Source organism: Taeniopygia guttata, chromosome 4A (assembly GCF_048771995.1).
Source record: "Taeniopygia guttata chromosome 4A, bTaeGut7.mat, whole genome shotgun sequence".
In the NCBI taxonomy this organism is placed as follows: domain Eukaryota; kingdom Metazoa; phylum Chordata; class Aves; order Passeriformes; family Estrildidae; genus Taeniopygia; species Taeniopygia guttata.
This window is the reverse complement of record NC_133029.1, coordinates 18,870,881-18,898,721: the sequence shown is the minus strand read 5'-3', so window position 1 is coordinate 18,898,721 and position 27,841 is coordinate 18,870,881. Positions and strand designations below refer to the sequence as shown.

Genomic DNA, 27,841 nt, shown 5'->3' with positions numbered 1-27,841 from the left:
GTGTCTCAGAGACCCAAACTAGGTCTAGTGAACTGATTTAAGTTCACCATGAAATGGAGAAGTTACACTAAACAGATCCATTCCCCTATCAAGGAACTCCCCTGTGCTAACCTTCAGATGCCCCTCCTGGAGTCAGACTGACACCACCCCAGCCTGTCCCTGCTGGGACCGAAGGCCCTTTGCAGTGGCAGCTCCAGTGACCCAGTGGGTCCTCATTTGGTTCCTTGCACATCCCACACTCACACAGACAGGATTCCCCACTGGCTCAATCCCAGGTTTCCCACAGCCAAGTCCCAGATGTGCTCAGACTTGCTGAGCACCTGCCTGGCCCAGGGTTCAGTGAGCTGCAAGGGAGGAGAGCAGCCCTCACAGCACTGCCAGTGACAGCTGCAGCTTCTTCCCTGAGCTCAGCACTGCTGGTTTTTCTATTCCAAGGGACAGTGAAACCAGCAAACAGCTCTGAATTCTTGTTCCCACCGAAATGGACTGGAAACTAAACAATCTGATAAATATTTATGCAGCAAGGCAGCTATGACAACCAGAGGAGATGGAATACTTTTTAAAAACTTTTATCGTGTTCATTGCCATTTGCTACTAAAACAAGATATTTAAACCAACCTGTTACACAACAGCAGAGACATCTCATATAAAAGTTAAATATTTATTTCTAACCGTTAAATAGCTCCAAAGAATGAAAATTATCCCCTAAAGGAAAACAATTACATTTCTTGAATAAACACTTCCTTAAAAGTACACAACTTCTTTGCCAACAAGAAGGAGATCCTGGTTTCTTTCCCACTGCTCCCATGGCCCTGTGCCTTCACAGAGCTAATGGCCTCTCATTCAGCAGAACATTTCCAAGAGAGACTGCTTTCCTTTTTTTGTAGTTGTGGCTGTCGTTATTCTTCACTTGGAATAAATCCTTTTGCTCTGTCCAGCTTGTCCAGAACCTCACTATAAAGGGCAACCATCTGGAGAATATGAGCACCACAGTTGTCAACAAAGATGGATAAAAATGTACCATTTAACTAAGTGTATCATTTAACACAGAACAGAACTAGGGGAATAGGTGGGAGACTACAACCAGCTTCTAAACCTAAAATTTCAAACTGATGTAAAGATTTTTGGCACAGGTTTAAATACAATGGTTTAGGGAAAAAAAAAAAAAAAGATCAGTGCAACCTAACAAAAGTTATTTAATTTACAGTCATAAATCATAGTTTATATGTGAGTCTTATATCAGTACATAAACCTATTCACCAAATCACAGATGTTGGGAGTTGATGCTGAGGGTGGGGAAGACTTCTTATTGTCAGCTCTTACTGCCCTAACAGATGTATTTAAAATGGTGTAAGATTTAGAGCCAACCTCTTGATTGCTCAGCTTGTACACCAGAGAATGAATGGTGACACCAGCCAGGCTGCACTGGGTTGCAATCTAGACAGGAGCAGCAGCCAAAAGCTGTAGAAAGAAGCTTACTTGTGACAGAGTAAGAAAAAGTGTCATTGCAAAGTGTCACCTACAAAGGTGCTAGCCTGGAAATTTCTCCCTCATAGGAAGTGGCTAAGCTACACCTGAGGAGATGAGCTTTAGTGATTTTCTTCACACCATTTTAAACCCTACTTATAAGATATGAGATAATACTAGAAACCAAGCTTGAAAATATGTAAGAGCTGATTTAAGTGAACTGGTACAGCACCTTGACTTTAGTTAAAGCAGGCAAAGGTACAAGGTTCTACCATGGCCACAAACAGTCGGTTTATTTCTATTCACCCATTTACATCATCGTTCCAGTAAAAGAATGCTATGTTATTCTCTCTATTGTCTATCAAAACTTTTCTGACCTCACTTTGAAAAACCTTTTAACACCAGGCTCCCCAAAATATTTAGATACCATGATTCTCCTGAAACTCTAAAGATCATCAGTGGTTTCTTCTCCCAGATCCACATCTCAAATTCAGGCCACACAGCCAACCCCATATCCTCAAATCCCCCTGTGCACACTTACATGGCCTTCATAGCTCTTCTTCAGGGATCCTAAGTGATTAAGGAAATGCATTCCCAATCCACACCACTGCTCAGCTTCCTTGTATTTACCAACAGTATACTGAAATATTCCTGTATTCCAAGCTCTTGTCATCAACCAAAGGATCTCCATCTCTGGGTAAGCATCCTGAGGTAGCAAACATGCAGCAGCACCTCATCAGAAAAACTGACAAGTTTTTCACTTCAAAACTGACAAGTCAAGAGTGTGTTAGAATTTAATTTTAGAGTAAGAAAACAGTTGGATTCTTTCCTCCTAAGTAAAAATAGAAAAAGCCCTTACAAAATCCAAGGAAATTTGTAATGCAGTCCTAAATATCCAAAAGACCTTTCTTTTGAAGTAATTTCAGTGTATCTTTTACTGAAGAAGTCTTAGCAGCTCCATATATAACACTATGTAATGTTCATTTACCAATTATTCTCAGTCTAATAAGAATTTTTTCAAATGTGCTCAGGATCATCTCCCAATCTCTTGGTTTCCTGATCAACTTACTGTGCTGCTAACTACACTCAGAGCATCTTCAAAGTAGTGCCACACCTCCTGCAGCACACAGGTATCCAAGTCTGTCAGTCCAGTTGGCAAAGAAATGTTAATCAAACTGTGTAAGCATTTGCTGAGGATTGGAAGAGAGCAAGAGAGGAAACATTAAATGCCATGTGCACAAACAGTTAGTTCTTAGTATTAGAAGGACACTGAGTTATGTTTCTTTGATTGTCAGACTACCTTGGTGCTTACTACACTCATATTCTTGTAGCAGAAACATGCATTTTCATACTATCATATCTTATTCATACAAACTATGAAAAAATAAGAGTAAAGAGCAATGAGTACTTAATTATTTTCATTGCTGGTCTCTACAGTAACACAGAAAGAAAATCACAGTATTTCCTAGGGTGCTACAAATGACAGCAATAAAAAAGTACCTTTTCTAACTTATCAACAAGAGCTACATAGGCAGCATCCTCAGAAAATCAGTAACAAACCGAGGGTTCTGAAAACAGCTCTTTCTCAGTGTGGGGTGAGAAAGGCAGTATCAACAGTTTCCTTTGCACGTGCTTATTTCAAGGAACTTGGAAAGGATAAGTAACACATAGATATACCAAATAAATCACATATGTACTATGTGGCATCACTACCTTACAACTCACAGCTTTCTTCTCAACCCTTAATTTCTCATGTCTTTGAAATACTCAGCAGAGCAACATTTGAAATTAACACCATCCTCACAAGAAACAACCAGAGACATCTTCTGGATCCAATTTTCATTTTCCTTCCTCAATAGATTAATTTATTGGAAACAAGACTGTGCCAGAAAATATGCCAAGTAAACAAACCACAGCTAAAACATCTGTTAGGCAGTCATCCTTCAGAGTTACATTGGTTGGCCAGCAAGAAGTGGAACCTTGCATATAAAGTACAATCCACTCTTTTTTAAATTGCAGGCTTTATTCACTGTCAGCATTTCCAGTCACAGGCTCATGGCAAAGTTATGTGATAACACTAACCTAAATTTCACAGCATCAATGACAGCCTGCTTTCTGTGGAGGTTTAGTGCACTCTTGAGAGCTTTCTTACACAGTACAGGATACCAAGCTGGAGATTCCATTGCCAATGCTTCAAAGTAAAAGAAAACAGAGAAAAATAAAAGATAAATTACTGAAGTCGACTTCAATCTCTTAGGTCATTAAAATAAACTACAACATGTAACCAGATCCCTTGTGAAAAACAACTGAAAAGAAATAATCTGCTTAATGGGCTGGTCACAAGCTGCAGCATCTCTCCCTCTTTTCTTACTAAGCACATCACCAATGAGGACAACAAGACAGAAACACAGAAAGTTTCATAATTCTCTGCTGTTTACCTCCAGTGCGGTAATTAAAAAAAAAAAAAAAAAAAAAAAAAAAAATCTGGTGGGGGGCACTGGCTAAAGAGTTTTGTTTGTCTCCTTGAACACAAAAATCCAGACGGAAACCTTATGCAGGAGCAGGATTTCAGAATGGTGTCTCCAGGTGCTGGAGTGTTCTCCCTCAGGGCAAGGACAGAAGGTGTTTATGCAATCCAACAGGACATCCTCCAAAGATTTGCCATGGTAGTTCTAAATGCTCCTCATCTTTCTTGGATCCTGCTCTGAATTTTCAAGCATGTTTTCATGACTAGGACTTTGTAATGAAAGTATGGCACAGTGTAGAGAAGTGCTATTTATAAATTGACTATAAATCTTTAAGTTGAAACTCAACATTATCTTAATGGCTTAAATATACTTAAAGTATCTATCCAGAGTCCAAAGCCCAAAACTTCTGTACTGGGGCATGACTCAGTAAGGGTCATTCTCAGGCCTTTGCCAGTTTGGAGCATGTAAAAGTTCATCTGAAAACCCGTTCCAGGCTCACAAGCTATATGAGTGTCTCAGGGTCTAGAAATGGAAAGATATCACAAATTTCTGGTTCATCAACCATGTCATCTGCCATTTCAAAACACAGCTCTCCTAACATTGCTGAGATCCTAAGCATCTTTGCTTCAGGACAAAATACATATTATTAGACCCATTTTCTGTATGTTGTACAATATCCTGGTCACCTAAAAAGAACAGGAAAGAGGAATAAAAGCTATTTTTTCCGACTTGAAGATCTATAAAAGTCCTTACATGCAATGATTTCAAGTGTCTTGATCTCTATTTGTGGTTGCTCCCAAACTGACTCCATAAGATTGTGAAGTGTTGGATCATTCAGTTTGGATCTTGCTTCAAATTCATAAAGCAGCAACAATGTGTCTGTTGGGTCTTTAGCAAAATCTCCTATGAAAGAGACAGGATTGTCTGTATGTAATGATGAATTTTCTCAAAGCCACACTGTGTAACATAAGGTAACTTTTGCTTCCAACAGGCAAGAAAGGCACTCAGACTTAACAGTACAGCAAGTGGAATTTGCCATTCAATGAATAACTAATGGAATTTTTCTACCAGTATCCTACCAAAAAAAAAGCGAACCATGCAGCTGCTAGGCTAACAGCCACTTAACACCTCAGCTTTTATCATATTGTCATCTATCTACTCCAATAACTTCCACCTAAGACAACAATTCCACATGCTCTGTATTTTCCATTAATATTGTGACTAAAAGTTACATGTGCTGAAAATACATACTTTGTAGCTTACCTGTTAATTTCAGCACCTTCCATATCTCCTTGCATGTCTGAAGATGTTGAAGGGCCTGACTAAAAAACTCCGTCTATTTTACAAAATTAAGTAAGTTATTTTTTTCATTGTTTTAAAAGCAAAACAAATAATTATGTCAGAACTAGCTATAAAATAAATTAGGAACAAGCCTAGTTAGTAAAACACCTCTACCAGTTACTGGTGTTTTGAGGTTTTTTTTCTCTTTTTCCAAGACTTCTACATCTCAGACAAAGCCACTTCTCACTGAACGTTTCACTGGCCCAGAAAGAACCGTCCATGTTCCTATGGGACATAACTGTTTTAGCTCCCAAGCATAAAATAGTGCTATTGAGACTGACAAACCACTAAATACCACAATAGAATTGCTGTGCATTGCCCTCCACAGAATTCTACAATCACTCTCATACCAGACTTCTGTATTTCCTTCACAACGTCTGTCTTCCTTTATCTTCTAACCACAGTAAGCACAATGCCCTCTTCCTCCCACCCACAAAAAGATGTATACATTAAAAAAAAGTGAGTCTTATCACAACCACAGTGGCAACTACTTTCAGCAACAGCAGTAATTGTCTTTCTGACTAACCCACAAATAGCAGCAGACTCTTACAATATATATATTATAGATTGAAATTCCTCTCATAAGTTACTGCCATGACCCTTTATTGTTACAAACCCATTCAAAGACACTGAACTAATTTACAGAAATTCAACTGTTACAATTGTCTGGAAAGGTGCATCAATTCTAACTATGAAATATTCCCTTGCTTACATTCTCAATATCCTGTTCTGAGTGAAAAAACTAGGACTTCAAAATCAAAACGAAAAAATGCTTCACTGGTATACTCAGAAATAGGTAGGCTTTGCCCTACCTGTTCTGAAGGTGTTACTTGTTGTCTCCCCATTTCCAGATCAACTGCAGCTGCCATTAACAGGCATGTCTTCTGAGCAATTAGAACAGCTTTGTCAGAGGGACAAAACTGGGAAAACTGACACCAAAAACAGGAAAAGGTAATGAAAATTTTACCCATAAAAAGCAATTTGCTTGGGAACAGATGATTGCTGACCCTCCTCTATGACACTTGCAGGAATCAGTCACGAGTAGTATATATTCATATTGTAATTTTACTTGTACAATTTTACAAAAGGATTACTTAAATATAAAGTGTAAAGCAGAGTTGGAGTCCCCTCTCTACAAGCACATACAAAGCTGACAGTGTTGGTAGAAGTCCACAAAGATTAGGACTCAAGTACTTAATATGTTTGTATTAATTATACAGTTTACAAACATCAGAATCCATTTATTTTAGAAACTTCTCATTGAAATCTTAAGTTGATTACATTCTTAAGAAACAGAATGTAAAGTATGACAATAATGCACGTTTGATATTACAAGTCAATCTCCTTGAGACAAAAATGCTCCATTTTCAGACCACACAAGCATGTCTCCATAGAGATACTCAAACCATGGATGTGACTTCTAGAAGAACTAGACAGATTAAAATATTCCCCAGTTAGAAACACAATTAGCAAGAGTAAATACCTTGAAAGACAGCACAAAAAAATCCCTCATCTTTTCAGGGCTGTCCTTGAACTGTACAGCTAAGTTCCAAGCTAACAAAGACATAAAAATAGAGACTAGAATAAGAATCTGTACTGCTACATGTGTGCCCATTTAATCTCTAGCAATAAGCAGTTCAATTCTATTTCTGAACCAATATGTCATCCAACAGCAAGAAATACTGTTACTAGTGATATGTTTAAAATAGCTAATTCACGCTTTCAAATTTTGCCTTGATAATTTCACCACAACCAAGAACCAATTCTAGCACACACCCTGCCAACAAAAGTATGCACTGGGAAAAACTTTTTCTTATATTAGTTAACAAAGCCAGCATATGAGGGGAAGTGTTGTGCAGTATTCCCAAGACAAATAAAAAACCAAAAGGAAAAAACCTCACACCATCTTGAACCATTCCTCATATTACCCCAGCAAGGTCAAGTACGTAGCAATTAAGCACACAATTCTGAATAAGAAATGGATGAGCATCTAAAGGCAATCAAATTATTTATGTATGAGAGCTTGACCCAATTAAATATTTAGATTCTACAGCAACTTTCACATTATTTTATTCTACAGGACATGTTTTTGTAGTCTCTGAATTGTTTATCCTGTGAGTGAGAATGTTGCCTTTGAAAGGTCATGATTCCATTGATGCTCATGTCACTGTAACCGGCATCTGCTGCTTCTCCCCCTCCCTTGCTACTCTATTGGAATACAGTTAGACTGTGAGGATGTGTGCTAAAGCAGATGTCTTCTGATACTGATTGCAACTGTTTTCTCACCTGTGTGCTCTGACAGAAGCAAGAATCCGAAAAATTGGTTCAACTTCTTACTGTATGTTTACATTTTTATTTATAGACAGCAAATGTAATCCTTTACCAAAACTGTGTAACAGAGACTACAAAATGAGTATCCAGACACAGCACTATGCATAAAGCTTAGGGCAACCCCATGAGAGCTGCATTTCCCACTAGAAGCCACTTTATCTATGAAAATATTTGCTGTTTGGATTTTACAGTCTATAGTCAAGGCAAACTCAAGGACCAATAAAGACAGGAGATTCAGTTTAGATTCTGAGAGCAACCTACCAACTTTTCTAAACCAGTGAGCTTCAAGTGTCCTCATGTCCCCTGTAAATTTCTCTTCTGTGAAAGACTCAGCAAGTTTCTTGTGAGCTGCAGAAAACATAATTCAATACAAAAGTACAACTTTTGGAGCAGAATAAAAACATTTCCAAGTCTAATTCTTACACTACAAAACAGAGGTTTCCAAAATGCCTATGTAATTCCTGATGAAGATTTATTTTCACAACTTAAATCTAATAATCTTCAGAAAGTCCTATAGAAAACAGCAAAAGGTGCCACAAAAAACATTTTAGAGAAGATGCCAACAAGTACTGCTCTTCTAAGTTTACTGACACTGAAGTCCAATGCAGAGGAGTTTCACTTAATTTCACAAGGAGGGGACTTACACTTAATAACAGTTTGAGGCCTTTCATCTAGAAACCTTTAATTGATTTAATTCTGCTCTTAAAGCTCTTCTACTTTCATCAGTACTGCAAGTTTTTGATAGCAAAACCTATGCCACTGAGATACAACTTCACAATAGTATTGAATCTCCAGCTTTAGTTTTCATTGATTTCACTGGGAAATTGAGAGCCTGGACTGAAATAAGGAGTCTAAATATTTCATTGGTATGGATCTAATCATATCATAAAATGTTCACATATGGAAGAACTCCAGAAAACACAAATAAAACAAAAACATACCCAAGTTCAAGTAAGTCAGTATTGAGTTGATATCTCCGTCTCTAGAATGGAGAAAAAATTAAAAATTCAATTTTAGGAAATGGATTCATTTTTTTGCAACAGAAGAAAACCAGAACACATTATTTATGTTGGAATATACTTTTCCAATTATGGATAGATTCACTCCTCACTCCGAACTTTGGAAAGATATCTCACTATTGTTAGAGTTACAAAGATTGCTTAGCTCACAATCTCCATTAAAAATACCTGACAGGCATATACATTAATAAAATAAGAAGGTAAAGAGCAAATATTAAAAGTTTAGACGAGTTGAAAATAGGTTCCTATGTGATGTCATTAGGTCAAGTTAGGAAGTCATCCGTGTGGACTTTTACCTGCATGAAAAATAATATCTTAATTACTCTGCAAGAAAAAATGCCCAGAAAGAAAACATTACACAATTTGAACAACATATCCACCATAAGAAAATGGTTTTTGAAACAGACACACCTTTTCTCTGCATTTTCTGCCATGACTTTTGATAAGATCAGACGGACCAAACATCTAAATATGAGAAAAACAACCAATGAAGAAACAACATGTTTTTTTCAATGGTGTACTTTGCCCTAATTCTCCTGAAAGCATCCCACTTTTCTTCCTTATGCTTCTCCTTGTAGGTATATTGAATTCTTACTTTAAGGATGCAAATAATTGTTGGCAGTCTTGTAAATGCTCAGACAAATACTCCAAAGCTTTGATAGCCACAATTTGTTGGTCATTCTGAAAAGAATTAAAACATGTTTTGTATATACTGCACTACCTCAGTTACCACAAAAAATACCCAAACCAAAACAACAGCAAAAACAAACCCCAAAGCAACCACATATTCCAAGTCTGTGCAGCCCTGTAGCAGGAAAATGAACAAAGGACTATGCACAGAATTGCCTGAGAGTGCAGAGAAAGCTCTAAGGAGAGATCATATGATTCTCTGCACAATGAGTCTGTGGCAAGAGCAGGACTAGTACAGGTTGGTAAGGCTTTCATGCCTCACAGGGCTGGGAACAAGGCCCTGATAGCCTGAAATGCAATCAGCCAGTTCAGACAGCGCTCAGGCCACCAACCAAGAGGCAAACAGGAGAGACAAAGAACTTTCATCATAGATTTATGTATATTTTTACACAGCTTCCCCCTCTCTCATCAAAGATCAAATCCCAGAGGCAGAAGAAGATGTAACATTTTGCTAAAGAGAATTTTACAGAAATACACAATGTAATATCCAGATGCCAACATTTTTAACTCTGAATTAATTATTTTTATGTCAAAATTTTAAAAGATACCACTTCTTTCTACATGAAAATAATTTCTACTTTGCATTATACAACACATTTGAGCAAGACCTTTGTTGTGGAAGCATGAAATACTAAGAAATCCATGAAATACAGGAAAATATTAAATCTAGGCCAGGTTGAAGAGCTTATACTTATTTCCTATTATATCGATAAAGCAAAGACAAACATTATCTGCTCTACCTCTAAAGCAATTTGGGCAGCTAAACTCAAGAGGTTGCTGCCTGTATTTTTATCCACTCTCAGATTGTCTTCATGTTGTGATGGCTTTTCTGCTAGCTTCCCCATTTCTATAACTGCCTCCATAGCTGAAAGAGACAGAGGGAAAAACCATCATTTTTATAGAAGCCATTGGAAGGTAGAAAGTTCTACTGTTTTAATGGTTTATAAAAGGCTATACTTTTTTTTTTAATGAAAAGCCAAGACAAGAAAACCTGAGCACACCAGCGCTTCTTCACAAATAAGTATTTCCCCCAGGGAGGCATCAAAAAGCTTTCAAGTTACTAATCTAAGGAAACAAAGATGCCATACAAATCATACTCATCTTACATCCTTAATTTTGTTCAGCTAAGTAACTGTTTGTTACCAAAGACAGAATACTTTCTCTAATACATTGTCTGGGCATCATTCCAAGCTCCCACATCTTGGCTTATGCTAAGGGTGCCACTGCTTTTATGTTCATACTGGGCTGTGTTTCCCACTCTATATTATGTGAACAAATTATGCTGTCAATGAAAGTTGTATAGAGAATAATTAAATGGCAGAGAACTCATTGGAAAATAACCTCTGCACATTACTCTGTATTCTAAGTAACTATAGACTATATTTCTCCATTTTCATTACTTGAGCTAAGATCCTCATTAAAATATGAAACAGCAGAACTCATTATAAAGGAGAAAGAGGCTACAGAGATACAACATTCTGTAAGTCATCTCAATAATTCATGTATTTCTTGGTAACTTCAGGCTCCATCTGTCCAGAGAAGTTAAGAGCAGCAATAATGGTTCCCTTAAGTTTCATATTGTATATGCACACTAAAAAGTACAGAATGATTCTCACCCTGGGATAATACTACAGCTTCTGCCCATGGGAGGATTATCTTCTCTAGACAGAGGCTCCATCCAAACAAAAACAAATATAGCAATGGACTCTGCCTCTTACATATTGTTTGCCAAAAAAAAAAAGATCCCAGTTTTAAAACTTAAATCTACAACCTGACATTTTCAATGACTTTAGGGACTCTTCTTCTATCTACCCTCTATTGTATCTTTCTCAAGATGAACAGTCCAAAGCTGCTTAGTATTTTTTAATACATTTGGCATTTCTCCTTGTAGTGGACCCTTTAACTTTCAGGTTGTACCTTTTTCAGTATCATTCTCCAACATTGCAATCTTATAGACACTGAATTTAGTAAAGATGCTGCTTGGATCACACCTTTCTGCTTGTTTAATTGCCTCTTTAGCCTATTCACAGAAGAGATTAAAGGAAATCAGTACAACATCACCTTGAAATTAGTATATAATTTGCAATAGAAAAGAAATAAAAAGATACACAAAATGTTAATGGCTACATTGCTGACATTTATGGAATAACTCAAGATGTTTGACAGGGCAACATCTGCCCTTGAAATAAAAGTGATGAGACCAGAAAACAGAACCAAAGGCTGACCAGAAATTAAAGAGCCAATTCCTCAAAAATAAAAGCAATGCAAATAAAAATATAAGTATGTCTACATATGTATTAAATACACCTTGTCAACTTGTTTCAGATGAAGATAGCAAGAAGCCATGTTCCTCTGCAGCTTAGCCAAGTTCTGATCTATTTGTCCAGGTGTATAGAAGCTGACAGAATAATTGTACCAGTGAAGGGCTTCAGAATAGCTTTTCTCCTAGAAAATATAAAAATAAAATAAAACCCAAAAACACATGGCCATATTTGGGTGATAAAACTGCCTATGTCTTTCTAATTTTTTTTAAAAAGGTCACAGCACTGAAAGATTTAGATAGTCAAGTACATTCTAGTGCATTGTCCAGGTTGTCCCAGGTGCAGAATCCAGCACTTTCCCATGTTAGACTTCATACAGTTGGAGAAAGCCCAGCCCTTTAATTTGCCTAGACACTGTGAGAGACAGTGTGCAAAGCTTTACTGAAATCCAAAGGGATGACATCAACTGGCTTCAGCTGATCAACAAGGTGAATGACCTTGTCCTAAAAGGAAACCACGTTTGACCAGCAGGACTTCCCCCTGCTAGTGCTGGCTGTGCTGGACTAGTGCTGGCTGTGACCAATGACTGCATTGTCCTTCAGGTGTTTTTCAATAACTCCCAGAATAATCTCCATGATTTTACCAGGCACTGAAGTGAGACTGACAGGCCTATAGTTTCCAGGGTTATCCTTCTTGCCCTTCTTGAAAATTGAGATAACTTGCCAGCTTTCAGCCAACTGTGACCTCTCCAGATTCCCAAGACCATTCAAAAATCATTGATAAGCCCCACAATGACACCAGCCAGTTCTTTGACTACTCTTGGATGAATCCCTTCAGGCCCCATAGCCATATAGGAACCAGATGGAGCAGGAATTCTCACATTAACTGTTCCCATGCACAAACCTTAAGATGAGGCTACCTGAAACTTGATTTTATAATTGAAAACAGCACCCAGATGGATGAAAATAAAACTAGTGTCAGCTGGAACAAGGCTCTTAGTAACAGTTTGCACTCTAACCAAAAATAGACATATCAAAGAGGTCAGAAAAATAATTTCATTTCACTGATATAAATAAAAACACTACTATTTGGTCCCCAACCTCATAATGTTTGGCAGCTCTGTCCCACAAGATGATGTGCAGCTGATTCAAGGCTTCAGGCAACAGCTGTTTCCCAGTATAATGGCCTGAAAAGATACTGCAAATCATCACTTTACAAGAACTTTACAAAGCACACTGAGAAGGATCTAAGAACTATTCTACAACGTGCAACAAAAAACAGGGACACAGCAATAGTTTCAGCTAGGAGCCAGTGTTTCATCCCCAGTTCATGAAAAAAAAACCCAAACCAACAAATCCACCAAGCAAAACCCAAAAAAAACCCAGTGGGCAAGAGAAAAATATTTTCATGTTTGAAGAATGTAAATGTAGCTCTTGCTCCTAGCTAGATGCAACACAAAATAGGATTTGTTTTACAGCAGATCTGACAGTCAAAAAGTACTACAGTGCTACAGGTGCAACAGACCTGAGAAATAAACTGTTATCCAGCTGCTCCAACAAGGACACGCAACCTGCCTTGCACTGACAAAAAAAAATTAATTGGGCTGGATGGACAAAGTATTAATATTACACAGAACTCCTGGTTAATGTTTCTAATCCCACATGTATCAGTCACACATAGTCTACACTAAGAAGGAGGAATTTTTCCAGCAAATGAATTTAAGCCTAAACTTGATCATGACTGTCTTTCAATATGGAAGTTGAGAGTTGCCAAGTAAAAGAAACATAATGGAAAACAGACACAGAGAAAGAAAAAAGAGAATAAGCAAAAAAAAAAAGTGAAAATTAGAATACAAGACTTTAGCCAACTACATCCAGCTTTCAGAAAACAGCAGTAAAAGATGGATACAGACCTACAATAACTTCTTCAATCTTTTGCTTAGCGAGCAGCTCCCTCTTATTCTGCAACAGGAACTCGATGTGGAGCAGGGTAATTTTTCCAAGGTCAGGTGAAGATTCAAATCGTTCAGGAACAGATTTCAGAAAATCAAACCCAAGTGATTCCCTATTCACAGAGATGCATTTTTAAGAGGCTACACCAGAAGAGCTGTTAATTTTCCATTCTAGAGATTAACATATTCACACCATACAGCATGTTTGTCATTCAATCACATCAGCAGAATGAATCAAGGTATAAATTTGTTACAGTTCATCTAGTCAATGGCAGCTTCCTCTTATCACATGCTTCTTCCAAGGTACTCACACGACTTTATTCTTCTCATTTGCATCAAGATACAAGCATATACATATATAATCATGATGGAGCACTTAACAAGGTAAAAATTCATGCCTCAATTTATTTTGCAGTAACTTGTTATCCTTCTAGTGTTTTTCCCAAAGATGGTTCTAGGACTGCAAAGTCATTCTGATGGTTGGTTAGAAAAAAAAATGTCAGTCTGATGATTTCAGACATATAATAAAACTGCATAATGAATCTTAATCATTCCAAAGTAAGTCTACAGCACTGCAAATTGCCACTACACTTATTTCATACCCTGTTCTGTTGCTGCCATAATCAGTATCTCCTTGCTATAGAAGACAGGCTCCTTCTCAAAACCTTTCATCTTACCTCCATGAGCTTTTATTTGAAATAAAGCGTCGTTGTATAATAGATATTCTTTGGTTATAAACATCCAAAACCTCCAAACATTGTGTTTAGTCCACTTAGAGATTCTTTCATACCTTCCATGCTCCAGCAGCAGTTTGGCTGTATTCAAACAGAAGTCTAAAGACATCTCAAGGTGTGTGAATTCTGCAAGAGCTAGACAGAACACAAAGCACTTGAGATTATGTAATCAACTTAGACACCTAATTGCTCAATTTACCACTTATCTCTTACACCTTCTTTGAAAGACAGAAGCAGAACTGAAAAAAAAAACAGCAACCCCATAACAGATCTATAACAAACAGAAGAATAATACCTATTGTGCTTTGACTTTCCTTTCACTGTACAGTTAATGCAATACTACAGAAAAGTGACAGACTGATAGCCCTGGAATTCCAGTCCTTTGTCTCTTTAAACAGGAACAGCATAAACTTTAGTAGAACTTTTTTTTTTTTTTTTGCCTCAAGCTGCCTTTTATCAAAATGTCTCATCCTTATCCAGCAGGAACAACCTAACACTGAGGTTAGTGCTCAGGCTGTGTGTGGTATCATATTGCAATGGGAACTACTTCAGCATAATGCCCTGAGATCAGCTGTTGGATTGACTGGCGCTGATAAGCAGGTATCAGTTTTACACCACTCAGATAAAGTTTTTAAACTGTTACTCTGTGTTGAAAGGTTAACAACAAAATAGATACATTTGTAGCTTCGATGAGATCAGAGAAGGAATACTCAAGGACATGACCAAAATAGTTGTTAAAAGAAGCATTTGAAGGCAGCTGATGCAAATGTGCAACACAAGATGTTAGTGAAATGCCAAAAATTTAGCAGGAATCTTCACTCAAAAGACAGCACACACATTTCTGCCAGCCATACAAGAAAAGAGACAGCCACTCATTAATAAACTTGCTTGAAAAACTGACTGGAGGCTTAGTACTTCTAAACAATAGCCAAGTATGTTCTGATAAGCAACTCTACAGCTTCACAATTCAAACTGAAGAACACAAGTCAGCTGCCGTATGTTTATTTGAAACTGTAAGGTTTAAATGACTGGCTACTTGAAATCTGGCTGAAAGTCCCAAGGAGGAATGTGGAGTTACCATTTCTGCTAGTCTGGCAGCATTCAAACCCCTCAGCTCTCTGCAAGAAATTCCTCATCACATCCTACATTTATCAGATTATTCATTACATATCTGATGATTTCCAACCCTGAAACATACAAAGCCTCTTTTCCTTAAGATTTCATTATTTATGAAAATTAATTTCTCTGACACATTAATTATCCTTTCTACATTAAAGCCTCCCCAAAAACCTTCTTATCCTTTCATTTCATATCAGAATCAGTTCTGCTCAAGTGATAAATGTGAGGAATAAGGAGAAAAGTGTTTATTTGACTTAAATAAACTCTTGTAATACAGGTTTATAACAACACACTGATGAGCACATGATGTCTCTTGGAAAAATCTGCAAAATCCCACCCAGAGAACAGCAATGCTTCACCATCCATTCTTTTGTGCTGTGTGACTGCACCTTCACCCTTCTGCATAAACTTATGCATATGTCTAAATAAACTGTAGCTTTATATTGCTGTATTTTCACTCTCTTCATTCTAACAGCCTTCCGAGTGTTCTCCCTTCCCTGTCTGCAGCAAGGCTATTTAAATTATCATCTGGATACCTCCTCTGTGAACACCGAGGACTATGTCTCACAGTTCAAAACCAAAAGGACATTTAGCTAATTCAGATTCTGCCAAAAACACAAAATTAGTTTTCTATGTATGACACATGCAGTCTCCTTGGATATGGAGTAATATAAAACCTAGGGAGAGCTGTAATACCTGAGTTGATATCTTCATCTGATGCTCCACTTTTAAGAAGAATTTTAACTTTCAAAAAAAACCCTGCTGGATGCAAATTCTCCTGCACAATGGAAAATAACACATTACTTGGACAGCTCTTTGTAGAACAGAGATCCTGTGAGAGCACAGCACATTCATAATACAAACAAATATTAAGGAATCACATACTCCCCACTGAAATCTTCAGTTCCATTTTAATGACTGAAGCAAATGGTAGGCAACTTATGCAGTAAATTTCTTCCTAAATGCAATGTGCATCTTTATTATTTATTCTTACACTGCCAAAGGACCAAGGATAACAAAAGCAAAAGATGTAAAATTCTCAGTTTGCCGAGGCCCATTTTTGATACTTTTAAATAGAAGCTGAACATTACTGAATGATAGAAACATTTCTTGCTTTTCTATGTGTGAATTGACTGGATTAATCTAGAATTAATATGAGCAGATTCAAAGTAGTTTATAAAAAGAAGAAATTCAGGGGTCAACAACAGTGGGAGCAAGTGGAAATAATGAGGACTGTATACTAAAGCTCTCACTAAAACAGTGCATATTTCAGGTTCTAGAATCAACTTTTTTTCTGGTTTTCCATACCCTCACACAATATCAAAATGTACATTATCAAATATTATGATAAAAATATGTTCTGCTTCAAAAAACTTTGCAAAAGTAAATAACAGAAGAGGACAAAAGGCCTAGATACTGTAGTAGCACATTATTTACATGACTAAAACACACTGCCTTTTATCCTGATCTCATGAGCATATGCATTATGATCAGTCTGTAAATTCAGGCAGCAGGCAGAAACTGAATTTCAGCTTCCATTTAAAACAAAATTTCATACTTAAAACTTGTTTTGTACAAAAATGAAAATTAAAATTTTTAAATTATCAACCAAAGACAAATAGGAATTTTTCAGACTTCAGTTACTCCACACTGACATGAATAGATAGATGCACAAAATTAATTCAAGTCTCTATGGAAAAGAGAATTTGTAAAGGATTAAGAGACCTCACTGTAATAGCTGCTTAGAGATATATGAACTCCTTCAAGGTAGCTGGTATGTTTATACACCTCATTTTTCAGGTCTGCTTGCACACCTGTGCCTGGGTGTTGCTTTGGGGATCCCCCAGATAATGAGGCAACGGAAATAATTTTACTCTTTGTGCTTTAGTTGTGGGTTTGTGGTTCTCCCAGCCGCCTGCTTGTATCAACTCACACATCTGAGAAATTTTAGCCACACCATCATCAAAGGACTTTACTACTAACACATAGGAGGCAGGAGGACAGCTCTACTTCTACATGCAAAAAGTATTTCTCTACAGAAAAAAAAAACAAACCCAAAAAAACACAACTGGAAACACCACAATATCCATAGGAGCATAGAAACATAAAGCAAACACACCTCAGTCTGTTGTCAAGGATAACACACCAGTGATTAATGTGGTCCATATTATCATGTCAATAAATGCTTGAGTTTCATCTATTGCAATCTTTAAATAGAGCAAAAATTACTACCTGATTTGCCAAGCTTATGGCTTTCAAAGCCTTGTCCAGGTACAGACTGCAATCCCACTCAAAGTAGGTCGTGGCTAACAGTCGCAGCACTTTAGCCTGGAAATTAAAAAATAGCCACATATGAACATACATATGAACCCAAAAGACTTAAATTCTAAGGTCATGAAAAATAAAAGCTCTTTGAGGCAAAAAAATCCTTGCCTGGTATCAGATATACAAAGTGATTTCTCACATCTGAAACATATCCAGTCTTGAAGCAATGCAGTACACACAGGACATGAATCAACTAAAATTCAGAGAAAAACAGAAGGGTTGCAAGGAAAATCAGATATCTGGGGAAAAAAAAAGAATGAAAGAAGAAATTGGAATAACAGGAGGTACATGCTTCACAGAGCAAAACAAACAAAAAAGTAGGACAAAGACTTATATGATGATGGACTTCAAATATATAAATTATTTACATAAAGAGGAAGAAATTAAAATCTTCATATTCACAGGTGGAAGTAAAAAAATAAACTGACTTCTGAATGAGACAGAGAAACATATATCACAAATGACACAGCTCAACTGACAATGTATTGAAAGAGAAGATGAATGGAAGAAGAGATGGCCTTTCAGGATCTACTTCAGCCTTACTTTCTATACTTTGATTTCTGTGAAATAGTAGAATCAAATGTGATTTAATGGCACTCATCAGTGACTGCTGCTCATAACAACTGTACTTGAAACTCTGCCAGCTTCATAGAGAACTGCTAAAAAGGAGACCAAGACATCGCTGGGCAGTTTGGCACAAAAAAGGCAGATAATACACTGGAGTAAGTTTAACAAAACTCTCCTAATTGTAAATAGAAATTTCTCTATTTCTTACCTGCATTTCTTTGCCAACAGAATATTTCATGTCCATCTTCCCAATGTCATAACTCTGGCTATCAATGATAAATGATAGTTAAAATTAAACAGGATGACAGAGATAATTTCAGTCTTCTGATAGGTGCAAAATTCCTATCCTTTCCCACTTCCTAAGCAGTTAAAAACTACATAAATCACACAAACTAATCTCAGTAATCACTTTTACCGGAGAACAGAAAATTGTGGGTTCTTTCTATCTTTACATTAAAAACCATACTCAATCACTTTCTTCAACCTGTTGCAGCACATTCTGTAACATCTTCTATTCAAACATTTCAGTAGGTTTTATCCAGTAGTTTTAACCACTGAGATTTTGAAGAAGCAAGTGTTTCCATTCTCACCTGACATATAATATGGCAATATATAAAATCTATACATGACTTGTCTCCAGACCACAGCACATCAACAGCAAAGATAGAACCTGTAACTCGTGCTTCCCCACATTTTTCTTCTAAAAGTTAAATGGCAGAATAAAGAACCACCCAGGAGAAAACACAGTGATAATACCATAAAACTAGATTTGATTATAAATGCTGTGAATGAAAAACTGTTAGAAAGAAAAACAGTAACTGGGCGCTTGTTTTCTAATGTAATATATTCTCAGGCCAGGGAAATATTAAACCACTAGATGGAGCCACAATCTTTCTACAGATTATTTGCAATGTGCAAAGCTTTATTTCCTTCTCAAATTTTGTCATCAGGACTTGGTATTTAATTGTCCACAAGAATAAAATATAAAATAATCTCCAAAGCACCAGCTGTAAATAAGTCTGAGGATTTCTACAAATCCTCTTTGACAACATATACAATCATAATGATTTTGAATTTGATCTGTTGCCCTCCATTTTCTTTTAACTATTTAAAAGAAGACATAAACACAAATTTTCTGCAGGGAGGCTGTGACCATGGCATGAGGCTGCTCTTCCTGATAGCCTCACCCTTAGTAATACCACAATAGTTATTTGGATCCTACAATAGTTATTTGGACCCTACCCAAACCATCTCTACCTCTTCCTTTTTCACCTTGATGTTTGTGTCTTTCATCAGTCAAGGACTCTTCAGAAAACTAATCCCTTTGGAGGAAATGCTAGGGAGAGAATTGGCAAGAACCAGTGGAAGATGACTTTAGTTCTAATGGTATGAAAATCCATGTGGGAAAACAGACATAGATTTTAGGCAATAGTGTACAACCACGACAAAGTATCTGTTCATATAATTCGGTTCAGCTAAAATCTTGTATTCTCTCATTTTTAATGAGGCCTCTACTTTCCCTTGCTCCCCCCTCTCCTTCACACAAAACATTTTTACATCTCAGAAGTAGGGGCTTGTTTATTTGACTTTTGCACATTACCTGAGCCAGAAGGAGCTCTGTTCATACTTCTTCCATTCATAGGTTTCCACTCCAAAATTGTAACAGAGGATTGACAGGTAACACGTCTGGAATAAAAGACTCCTGTTTCTATAAACATCATTACATCTATGGCACTCCAGTCTCAGGTTCTTCAAAGTTCATTTTACTTTCAAAATATTACCACTGTTACTACTTCTGGCCTTTTGCAAGGGGATGCTGAAGATGACTAAATGGAATCATTAATTGGGTGGGAAAGTGAAGTATCATTAATGAGTCCAGACACACAAAACAGCAGGATTTTTTAAACACATGAGGAAAACAGAGTTCTTCAATAAATCACATTGAAAGCACTAGAACTGTGTAAATTAAACAATAAAAATTAAAATTTGAGAGGAACAACTGTAATACTATATTATCTTTTTTTTTTTTTAATAACAAAAAAGGTTTAACATAATTAAGTGACAAGGACTTTACATGTTTCATGGTAGGCTTCTTCCCAGCATTTCTCTTTAGGGTTAAAAAAGGATTACAAGTTTTAGAAGAAAACCGCTTTTGAATGCTTGGTTATTCAGAGCTTTATCAGTCACCCTGACAACATCTGTTCATAACAACTTGCCTTTTCTTTGAAATTATTTGCAGCTGTCATATGTCATCCAAGAAGAGACAAAAAGTCATTTTATATGCTAGCAGGCTGCCAATATTTACATCCATCTTGCCTCTGCAGTATCTTTTTTTTTCCCAAACATAAATGATTCTTTTTGCAAGGGACTGCAGATTTCAAATTCTCAGACAAAAATGAGAAGGGTAGGACAAATTCTTGCTTCAATTTTTTTTCTTTTTTTTTTCTTTGCAATCCAGAGGCAAAAGCACAGAGTATGTATATGCACAAACACAAAAGAGATCATTCTCAGATGTGAAACCTTATTTTTCACAGGTTCATTTGTGAATATTTTCTTTCCACGAGAGAAAGTTTCCTGTACTGAGCATTGGTTCATAGACTATTGAGGATCACAATCCTCTCCAACTGATCTCTGGTACTACACAACACAATAATCTCCCTGTGATACTCTCCAGGGACTCTCTGGTACAATGGGAGCATGAAAGAGTTTTACCCAGCAGTCCAAAAGATTTGGATTCACTCAGAAATCACTAGCTCTTTCAATTTTCCTCATTTTTTAAATACCACATTTTAAATCAGAAGTAAATTGTATCACTCTCTCACGATTAGAAACCTTTACTTTGTCTGCATCAATGCTCCTGGTTTGTGAAGAGTTTTTATCACAAGTTTAGTATTATTAAATGAATGAGTTCAAGCAGAAAAAAATGAAATTATTTTAGAATTAAATGAAGAACAGGAATGCAAAGATCCCAGTAAACATTTTCAACAGTAAGAAGTTCTGCTCTTATGATTCAAATCAAAGCTAGACCCCTGCAACTCAGTTACTCAGATGCACTTGAACATGGCCTGAAGATAACAAAAAGCAATGTAAAATCAGTTGGAGTTTAATTGGTTAAAAACACAAACTCCAAACATATTTCCCATATTTTTCTTTAAGAATTTGTATCTGCCCCTTTGAATTTTATTATCTGTACCAGAGAGACAGGAACAAATTGTTTCTTAAATACTGGGAAAACACATAAACAAATGAAAATAAATGTCAGGAAGTTTATTCTGATATAACTATAATAGACTTTTATCTTTGCAAACAAAAAGCTAATCTGCATATGGTAGTTTGTTTTCTCTGTGAGACAGGAACTACAAAAACCACAATTTAGTGCAATGGGAAGCCTCCATTCATAGTTCTACAGTTTCATGAAGATGAAGATTAGTACTGATGGTACTGATAGACTTGCACATCAATAACTTTGTCATTCAGCTCTTCCCTTGTCCCATCTGTCCCCAGACAAATGTTCACATGGGTACAAGATGCAATATACAGGATCAAGATGTAAAATGCAGCTGGTTCTGTAGAGAGTAGGTAGTATATTCAATTTAGAAATCTTTTTGCCTTGCTTGCTGATTTGTCTTCTAATTGTTTAGGAATGAATTTATTATTCTATTTCAAATTTTAATCTAAGAGAAGCAATAAAAAAATGCACTCTGAAAAAAACTCTGCTGTTTCCACACAAAATTTTTAGCAACAAAATCTCAAAGAGGCAACCAATTGCAGAAGAGATCTTCAGTTCAGAGTACTTTTTCAGAATTTTATAAGGCATATGTCATCCTTTAACATATAGAGAGGGAAGTAGGTTCTCAAAGTTTGAAATTATAAAGGGAAGATTTCACTTACTTCTTTTGGCAATTTCATCAACATATCTTTGCAGCGCTGCACGCACATCACCGCTCTCTGAAAGTCCCCTTGAGCAACTGCCTGAGAAAGCAGCAGAGCATGCCAACAAACTGTTAGTGTGCAACTGGTCTTTAAAATTCACGAAAAACCTCATTCTTTAAAATAGGACTTGGGTTTTTCACAGCAGTAAAGCTAGGTTTGGGATTAGGTATCTGTCCTTACAGTGCTATAATAATTCTGTCTATTTTTCCATATTGCCAGATGATAAAGAGATCCAGAAAATCACTGCAGTCCTCAGGTAGTGTGCAAAGGCCAGAGACATGGGACAAGATCATTCACGTGTTAAGATGATACAAGAACTCAGCAAAATTTCTATCTCTTTTTTGTTTCCATGATCAAATTAAAAATATGGGCCAATGCTTTGTCCTGTTTAGGGTAGCTTCTGAGAATTTTGGAGATAGCACTTCCCTTCTAGATACCGAGGTCAGTGGTATGACCAACAAATGCAGGAAACTACATTCTTTGTATTTGCACTCCTGTGTCTGTAATACTCTGTAGGACTGAGAGGATTCTCAGACACTTCAGAAAGAAAAACAATTCCCCTCAAAACTTAAAATTCCTAAATTATATACTTTAAATTACAGTTATTTGCCTTGTTCTCCAGTCAAGCACAGGACACTGTTGAAACTGATCCATTTATGATTCATACAGGCACTTGTTTATTTTATAAACAGCCATGATAGCCAAATCATAAAGCAAAAAATCTGAACTAGAAGATATAAACACCACTGCAAGAATGACTGTGATAAATGTGGAAAATTAAAAATCATTAAATGATTTTGCAACACTGAATGCAAACATGAAATCTGCTATCTTATATCTAAGTGAAGGAAATCTATCCCTCAGCAAGTCCTCAACGTCAAGCATTCAGGCATCTAATAACTGAGTCAGATTTCCCTCTATACCTCTAGTGACTTATAAGGAAAACTGAGAACACATACTGATTCAGCTTGGTAAGAGAGTACTTTGAAAAGGCTTTTCTCCACATCAGTTTGCACTTGAACATCTGCTTCACCATCACTCCCTTTCCGTAACTTCGCATACAGCTTTTCTATACTCTGGAAAACAAAGTGCAGGCATCACCCATGGAACTTACAAATACGGGTGTATGTAAGAAATCAAAATTGGGAAAGAACTTACACTCATGGCATTCTCTAGAAATCCATCTGCAAGACCAGCTTTTCCAATATCTATCCATCCTTTCCCAGTTTTCATAGACATCTGAAGGAGGAAATGGTAAGTCTTTTGTGAAAAAGCAGTCACTTTCAAGAAAGGCAATGTAAGCTCTCATCTCGTTGTCACACATACAGGACAAAGGTATTTCATCTCTGCAATTTCTAACCAGCAACTCTCACTTCTGAATGAACACTCAGATACAGCATAAGCCTTACAGTGGCCTGCTAGACAATATTATAAGATACTGAAATAAGTATGTCCTGCTCATATCATATTTTACACTATGAGAAGATGTGATGCTAACCACACTGTCCAGACATTCCTAGGTCAAATGGCTCAGCAAGAGCCATTATAGTGGTAGTGTAGTATAATATAGTAAGATATAGGTCCCACTTCAGCATGTACTTTGTTTTCTTAAAAGGGAAAAAATGGGATCATCTTTCCTTAAGTGATGAGAAGAGAGTCAGCAATATTCCTGCCAAAACACCAACTATCTTTCCAGATCTAGATGTATATTTCACTCCCATTCCAAAGTAAATGTAATAAGATTTGAAGACTTCCCTGGGGGATCAACTATATTTCATTACTCACCCATAATTAGTCTTACCAAAATCTGTCTTCTAATGGTTCCCTCCGGAGGATCGCTGCCTTCACAAAGGCAAATCAGCCTGCAGGCAACAAACCGCACTGCAAGGAAACAGTGCAGGCATTCAAAAGTTGCCTTTTCTCTAATTCTTCATTTTTTTTTACAGAAAGTCAAGCCCTGCCATATCTGAAAGACTATCTGGCATTTTAAATCACAAGACAGAAAAATCTGAAACTTCAAGAGTCAAAGCAATCTGAATTTTAGCCAAGATGTTTAAAATTGCTTTCCAGACAGTAAGAAAAAAAAATATTCTCATTAAAATGCCTACTAAATAATTTGGAGAGAGTTTAAGTTAAATACATGGTATTCAAATATTTAATTACATTGCAGGTGCTTACAGTAACAATTCTTGAAAGCCTCAAAATAGCCTTCAGCAAAATAAGGAAATTAAGTTTAATATAATCTTTACAGTTTCAAAGTAAAAAGCAAAAATATTTTCAGGCCTTCCTTAGACATCAGGGATGGAAAAGACACTATTTAATGTACTTTAAACACCCTCTTCGTGGCCCTTCAGCAGTGATCTGAGAACATCACACTCTACTTTGTGTCAATTTACCCTTTTCCCTTTACCTGGTATAATTCATATGATGCAGATTATACGTAATTTTGACTATAATCCCTCAGGACAAGAATGTAGGCCTGACACTGCAATCCCACGAAACCACAGAAAGAACAAACTAAGGGAAAAGACCAAAAGCTCATTTCTGCTTTCCCCCAGCCCTGCCCCTGGCCCAAGAGAACCTACCAGCTGTGCACCTGGCTAAAGCAGGTCAATAAGAAGAGGACTTAGAATGTTTCTGTATGTAAACATGGATGAGATTGTTTTTTTAATGTAACTATCTCACTTGATATAAATTAAGTGACCAACAGTCTAAAATTTATCTGTGTTATTTCCATACATTTTTAGATTTGAACCACAGTCTCAGAAGGCAAATTACAGCTTCCTTTGGTCTCATCACGTCCTTACTGGTGCTCTGGCATGGAAAGGAGAGTGATAAGAATGCCTACACTGATTCTGTGTCACAAGAAGATAAGTATTGCATTAGGATGCTTCTTCTTGAACTGTTTGTATAAAAGCCCACTGGTACATTTTTCTCTTTCTAGACCATGTCAACAAAGGCTCAAACAAATCTACAGCACTACTTATGTGCCTGGCAGCAGAGAGTGTTTAGTTTCCATGCTACAGCACACAGAACACCTCTAGGAAGGTACAGAACATACATACATTTGGCTCTTTGCTCATCATTGATAACAGCAGCCGTGTGTTTGGTCACAGTCCAGTTCCACAAGCTGACTGCACTCTCTTCAACCTGAAGAGGAGAATTCCACTCAATTAAATTTTGTCCTGGATGTGGATCCAATTGAAATTTACTACTGAAAAAGAAGCATCTTTCATGTGTTTCACAGGAATGGCCTCTCCAAGTGTTTGTGCAACTTCCGTTTACACCAGAGTGAAAGGTGTGAGCTTTCCATAAAACTGTCACAGGATCCCACAGGACATGCTGGACAGTGACCTGAAAACAGGCATGCTGAATGGATGTAGCATTTCTTCACCTAAAAAAATCTGAAGGGGTTGGAAAAGAACTCTAAGAATTCTTATCACATTTGAGAATGATCTGTAGTAAGGCTTCACCTCTTTTGCACATCAAAAAGAACACTAAGTAGCTTAATTACTTTAAATACCTACACTGGGAAAATTTGGATATTAGCAAACAAAGAACAAAGGTTACTGAGTATATACTCCTGTTCAAAAGATACAACACTACATAAAAGCAATAAGCTGATTTAGCAACCCACCCTGAGGGGCTGCATTTTCCATCACTTTATTCTACTTTTCATGACAGATCTTGCCTATCTAGGAGAGAGTTCATAGCCCCTCTTATTGAAGTGGCCAGATTACAAATGAATGATTTCTCCTTTCTTCAAAAATAATTTACCCCAACTGACTCAGGAAGAACTGAAGGATACCACTTTTATGCCCTTGTATTTCTTTCCACACTGTACTTATTGACACTTTCTGTTACAACACTTGCTAATTTATCTTGCTCCTTGTTGCAAATTTAGGACTTCCAACACCAGTGTTCCTTAGCTGATAATTGCTACTTATTAAATGTCTCTTGAAAATATAATTTTAGAGGAAGAAGCTGGACTATGTCTCAGCTGGTCTTCTTCCTTATTTCAGATTCATATATTACCAGATTTCTCTTTGAAAAGGGACTTTTAAAGTAGATGCTTACTTCTTTCTAAGTACTTCTCTAGGAGAAATAAACAGAAGGAAAAAGCAAACATTATGAACAACCATCTGATACACTTTTACAAGGACTGAAAATTAGTACCTCAAATATAATATTGTGTACTGGAATGTTGTTTACCAGGCAGTTAAAATTACATGCTTGCTTGTTTTCTTCTTCCTTGGGTTATCTGCCGTCACTATGGGAATCCACAGACAAGGTGAGAAGGGTCTCTCCTCTGATCCAGTACCAAACACTTAATGCATCAGTGCTCTCTGCTTCCATTTTGCCAAATTTTGCCAAATTACAACTAGATACTACTAGTAGTTTGAAATAATATATACCTTAACATCACAAGTAACCAGTAATTTTTCCCATTATTATGGTAGAATGGTTTGGATTGGAAGTGACCTTAAAGACAAGCCAGTTCCAACACCTTTCACCAGACCAGGTTGCTCCAAGCCCTGTCCAACCTGGCCTTGGACACTTCCAGGGATGGGGCAGCCACAGCTGCTCCGGACAGCCTGTTGCCAAGGCCTTCCCACCCTCACAGTATATTACTAATATCTAATCTAAGTCAACCTACTTTCAATGTAAAGCCATTTCCCCTTTTCCTGTTACTTCAAGCCCTTGGCCAAAGTCCTCCTCCAGCTCTCTTGGAACCCCTTTAGGCACTAAAGGTGCTGTAAGTTCTCCCCAGAGCCTTCTCTCCTGGCTGAACTCCATCTGCCTTTCCCAGGAGAGGTGCTCCAGCCCTTCAATCACCTTCATTACTTCCTCCAGCAGGTCCACATCCTTCTGATGTTGGTGACCCCAGACCTGAACACAGTATCCAGGTGGGGTCTCATGAGAGCAGAGTTAATGACACACATATTTTTACATTCAAGATCATTTCACATTGACTTTTAAAAATAACATTTCCCACTTTATTTTGGACTTTTACGCTATTGGGGCAAATGACGAAGAAGCGAACTCTTTTCTTTACATTTCAGTAGTGTTACACTTTTAGCCCCACCACCATGGGTGGGAAGCAGAAGCAGCAGCAGCAGCTGGTGTTTAGGGAGCTGCAGCACCAACCTGGGCCAGGGCTGTGGGGCGCGAAGCACATGCACGCCCCGTTTCTTCAGACGGGCTGGGAGCGGGGGACTCTCCCTCCGCCACCTTCCCATCCCCTTCAGAGATGCTCTCCGCCGCCTGGAACAGCTCCTCCGCGAGGGCAGCAATGCGGGACGGCGCCTCTTCCCTCAGCAGCTCCTGCACCAGCGCTGTAAGACAGGAGAACAGCGGGGCATGACACGCAGCCCAACACCAGCCGCCAGGGGCGGCGCTTATCGGGAAGGGAGAGCCCAGGACCCGCAGCACCTTCCGCGGCCACCGCGGGCGGGCCCGCCATGGCCCCTCAGCGGGAGCCCCGCACTGCGCCTGCGCGCCCCAGCCCAGCGCTCCCGGCGGGCCCTCGAGCCGCCGATTGGCTGCCCGGCGGCTCCGCCCCGCCCCCGCCCGAGTGACAGCCGGCGCGGCCAATCGCGCGGGGCGGGGAGTGGCGTCGCGCGCGGCGGTTCCG

General features: G+C 37.8%; 1 protein-coding gene across 8 annotated transcripts; it reads right to left on the bottom strand.

Annotated features, from left to right (window-relative positions):
• Nucleotides 1-647: 647 nt before the first annotated feature.
• TEX11 (testis expressed 11) lies at nucleotides 648-27,824 on the bottom strand. Of its 8 annotated transcripts, XM_030273008.4 has the most exons (29): nucleotides 27,640-27,824; nucleotides 27,355-27,542; nucleotides 25,272-25,356; nucleotides 24,008-24,087; nucleotides 23,365-23,445; nucleotides 23,166-23,282; nucleotides 22,165-22,245; nucleotides 19,874-19,959; nucleotides 18,482-18,539; nucleotides 17,614-17,709; nucleotides 16,078-16,159; nucleotides 14,319-14,397; nucleotides 13,490-13,641; nucleotides 12,678-12,763; nucleotides 11,624-11,761; nucleotides 11,234-11,336; nucleotides 10,057-10,181; nucleotides 9,222-9,307; nucleotides 9,038-9,091; nucleotides 8,549-8,589; nucleotides 7,869-7,955; nucleotides 6,760-6,830; nucleotides 6,089-6,205; nucleotides 5,199-5,271; nucleotides 4,689-4,838; nucleotides 3,550-3,658; nucleotides 2,537-2,657; nucleotides 2,009-2,173; nucleotides 648-971 (listed from the first exon to the last, which is right to left on the bottom strand). In XM_030273008.4, exons 1-29 carry the CDS (start codon nucleotides 27,668-27,670, stop codon nucleotides 900-902), a joined length of 2,814 nt encoding a protein of 937 aa, XP_030128868.2. In that variant the 5' UTR covers nucleotides 27,671-27,824; the 3' UTR covers nucleotides 648-899. The 8 variants fall into 8 exon arrangements, with proteins under 8 accessions (XP_030128868.2, XP_030128869.2, XP_030128871.2 ...); XM_030273009.4 differs by lacking the exon at nucleotides 9,038-9,091; XM_030273011.4 differs by lacking the exons at nucleotides 10,057-10,181; nucleotides 11,234-11,336.
• Between the last annotated feature and the right edge of the window lie 17 nt (nucleotides 27,825-27,841).